This window comes from Salvelinus sp. IW2-2015, unplaced genomic scaffold (assembly GCF_002910315.2).
Source record: "Salvelinus sp. IW2-2015 unplaced genomic scaffold, ASM291031v2 Un_scaffold1499, whole genome shotgun sequence".
In the NCBI taxonomy this organism is placed as follows: Eukaryota; Metazoa; Chordata; class Actinopteri; order Salmoniformes; family Salmonidae; genus Salvelinus; species Salvelinus sp. IW2-2015.
Genome location: NW_019942947.1, coordinates 66,539 through 69,964, shown reverse-complemented (window position 1 = coordinate 69,964; position 3,426 = coordinate 66,539). Strand labels below are relative to the sequence as shown.

At 36.7% G+C, this 3,426-nt stretch overlaps 1 protein-coding gene and 1 long non-coding RNA gene across 2 annotated transcripts in view; one reads left to right on the top strand and one right to left on the bottom strand.

The window, feature by feature from the left end:
* LOC139024433 (uncharacterized) overlaps positions 1-3,426 on the top strand; it is a 69,122-nt gene that overhangs the window by 55,537 nt on the left and 10,159 nt on the right. The window lies entirely within an intron of this gene.
* LOC139022466 (tumor necrosis factor receptor superfamily member 14-like) lies at positions 365-2,907 on the bottom strand. The gene is made up of 9 exons (XM_024138486.2): positions 2,809-2,907; positions 2,430-2,523; positions 2,193-2,321; positions 1,915-2,070; positions 1,672-1,759; positions 1,352-1,557; positions 1,156-1,175; positions 869-917; positions 365-643 (listed from the first exon to the last, which is right to left on the bottom strand). The coding sequence occupies exons 1-9, from the start codon at positions 2,836-2,838 to the stop codon at positions 603-605; spliced, it is 813 nt and encodes a 270-aa protein (XP_023994254.1). The 5' UTR covers positions 2,839-2,907; the 3' UTR covers positions 365-602.

The window sequence follows — 3,426 nt, the reverse complement described above, 5'->3', positions numbered from 1 at the left end:
AGTTCCATAGTCTGGGCTGACAGACATTGTGGTCCTGAAGTTATACACACATTTCACTTTCCCCTGGGAAGAGCAGAGGGTTTTCACCTACCTAAGCTGTTACCTACCAAGGTGAAGCTAATTTATACTCATCACATGCTCCTTTCCATTTTAGACCAGTCTGTAGGCCGTAGGCAGAGCAGAGGGTTCTCACTTACCGATGCTGGTTCCTAATACTCATCACATGGTCCTTCTCATTTTAGACCAGTCTGTAGGCTGTAGGCAGAAGCTGATATGTTTCTGCCCTTCTGAAGCATCTTACCAGTAGCGCCCACACAAAAAGCTATCTATTCGCTGACACAAGTGGGAACAGTTCAGGCTGAGGAGTAAGTTTTAAACATCCCCATGTGATACAAAGACACAGTGGTCCTCTCCCAACAGGTATCTAGAAGTCACATTCTTCCTACTGGAGGTTGGGTTTCAATGTGTTTCATTTCTTTACTCTACAATTGAATCTGGTGTAGAATCCTGTTATTATACCAACCAGATTCTACAATATCACTTAACATGTAGTGTTAAGATACTCTATAGATGGCTGGACCAGCCAGCCAGTGGACCACAGATTACAGATTGTTGACTCCCTGACTATGATGGAGGCTTGAATCTGGGGAGAGAAGTCATTTGTAATTTATCAGTAATTCATTTACATTCTGGACAATGTTTTGTAGTACAATAGCTTGTTCTATATTCTTGTATAATATCATTGGTCTTAGCATTGATGACTTGATAAAGTAATATACCATATACATTTACTTATAAATATGTTTGAAATTCTTTTAACTCAAAACTACTCTGTACATATTTTGAAAACCATGAAGGTGTGCCTTACCATTTCCAGTTCCCCCAGACAGCATTGGTATTTCCTGATCTGGGGATGCCTATCAAATGGAATCAGAAATTAGTTAAACACATTGGGCGGTTTCCCGGACAGATATTACACTCAGTCCTGGACTAAGAGGCACATTCAATGAAGACTTTCCATTTAAAATGCTTTTTATTCCAAAACTAGGCGTAATCTCTGTCTGGGAAACTGGCCCAATAAATTAAAATGTCAGTCAGAAGAAAGCACAAAGTCGTACAATGTGATGAAAGATATTCATAGATTTCCAAACATACCTGTGTAGGTATTTGAGGGTCTATAAAAAAAAGACAGATGTTCAATATTGTAATAAACATACCATGTAACCATGACGACAACAAACAGTAGTAATCTACACTATGAGAAGTAGAACATGTAGCATTCACAGAGTAAACTGAATATCACAGGCAATGAAAACAATGAATGGTACAAATACAATTCCAGTCATCTTACCTAAGTTTTGTCTTGTTCTCACTATTTCTCTTCTCTCCATTTCTCTTTTTATCATTATAAATAAACAAACACCAGCTATGGTAGCAATCAGAAAAAATAGAACACCTATCAGAACACCAGCTCTGATTCCAGCTGTGGGAAGTGAGGCTTCTCCACATTCTGAATCCAACCAAGGAGTTCCTGGTTCAATTTCCAAGAATTCACATCTGTTAAAGACATAAATAGAGGTATGTTTTTTAAAGTTTCTATTTGAGTATATTAATTTATTTATATCTTCAGGGAAATAACCATTTGAACTAACCAATCATGTTCACACTTACTCTGTATGTGGTTGACAAGATGTTAATGATCCATYTGAATAAGTTTTACCAGGGCAGTCAGAACACACAGTATCTGTAGATGTTGTTCCTGCACAAATACATGTTGAAATATTAATGAAAAATTCATTTGTCCCATTTATTTAATTCCATTAACTGTAATGATTGTTCACACTGAAATTAACAACTTGACTAAATTGAATTATGACAACACAATTAGTATAATGAGTGAGACAGAAAACCAACCTGTGTGGCTGATGTATTGACCAGGTTTACAGCTGCTGTGTCTCTGGGCTGCTCTACAACCATCCTTAGTTGGGTCTAGACAGTAGAACCCCTCCAGTGTCCCACAGACAGTGTCTGATGAAGGTCTACATGGCTGCTTCACCATCAAACCCAAACCTAGAGAGAAAACATGTCACTTGGTATCTGAAGCTAAATGTAAAGTCTGTTGTATCTCATTAAAACAACAGCTGATATAGTAAAGTAGCTCAGTGTTTATGCCCAGAACACAGAATTCTCACCTGGATCACATGTGGTACAGTTGTTGCATGTTGTTTTACCACTGGGCTCATCAAGGAACGTGGAGTCAATACAGGGCACACAGGAAGGTATACTTGTAGATTTAGTACAATGACTATTTACATGATATCCTGTTGAAAAGAAAACCAGAAAATACAGTTTTGGTATTATTATTATCCTAAATATTATTGTTGTTATTATAATAATGAACTCCTCATAAAAATACACAAGGTCCTTACCAGGCCTACACATTATGCAATATCTATCATCTATTTTATAGATGGCTGGATAATATGTAGAACAGGGGTCAACGTTTAGAAGTATAAAAGGTATCTGGAAATAGAGAAGAAATAAAACATCAGCATACATTACATTTAAAGATGTGACACCAAACCCAAGAGAACATGTTTTCTGCAAATTCAGTCAATAAATGTTACTGAAATGTACTTCTCTCATCCATGTTTTATCTACAAGGTTTCAGTAAAATTGAAACTAAGACAATATAGTAGGCTAATAATAACTCTGATTCATATTTCATGAAGGAAATATTTACATAGATCATTTGTTTTTTAAACAAGACAAGCCACACAATGTGCAAATCGGAAATGTTTCACTTACAGTCCATTTCAAGGTTCCAAACTGTGCCATGGTTCCTCAATCCTCTCCAACTCACTGGAAGACCCACACACTGGATTTGTGAAGTACTTAGGAGTTTTGAGATTAACTGACCTGTGGACTTCATGTATTTTAGTACATGTACTGTATAGTAAGAATAGCTCAATTATATTCTGCTTAATATTGCATACACTGCCCAGTTAGTAAATATAATATAGTAATGAACTTTGGCTGGCCACCCTTGAGTTATCAGTCACCATCAATAAAACTGAACTGAATCATAATAAAATATAACCTTTCATTTAGCAAATGATGAAGTCTTGCTGAATTTAATCAATGAAAAACAACTGTAATAAGATAGTTATCAATTTTGAGATGTTTGAAACAGAAATTGGCAAATAGTTAGAGAATGGTGCCCTCTTGTGGTGACGTAGCCTTGTAGCAATGTTCGTTCTCCCAAAGACAGTACAGTATGAAGACAGACTAAAAYTTATTCACCAATAGAAATCCTCGATCACACTTGTAGGTGATGTCATGGCGACGTTGGCTTGCTAAACTCATGCGTAGAAACACGTMATCAGGTTTAACGGTCGTCTCGAGCCGAAATGTGCAAATCGTCAA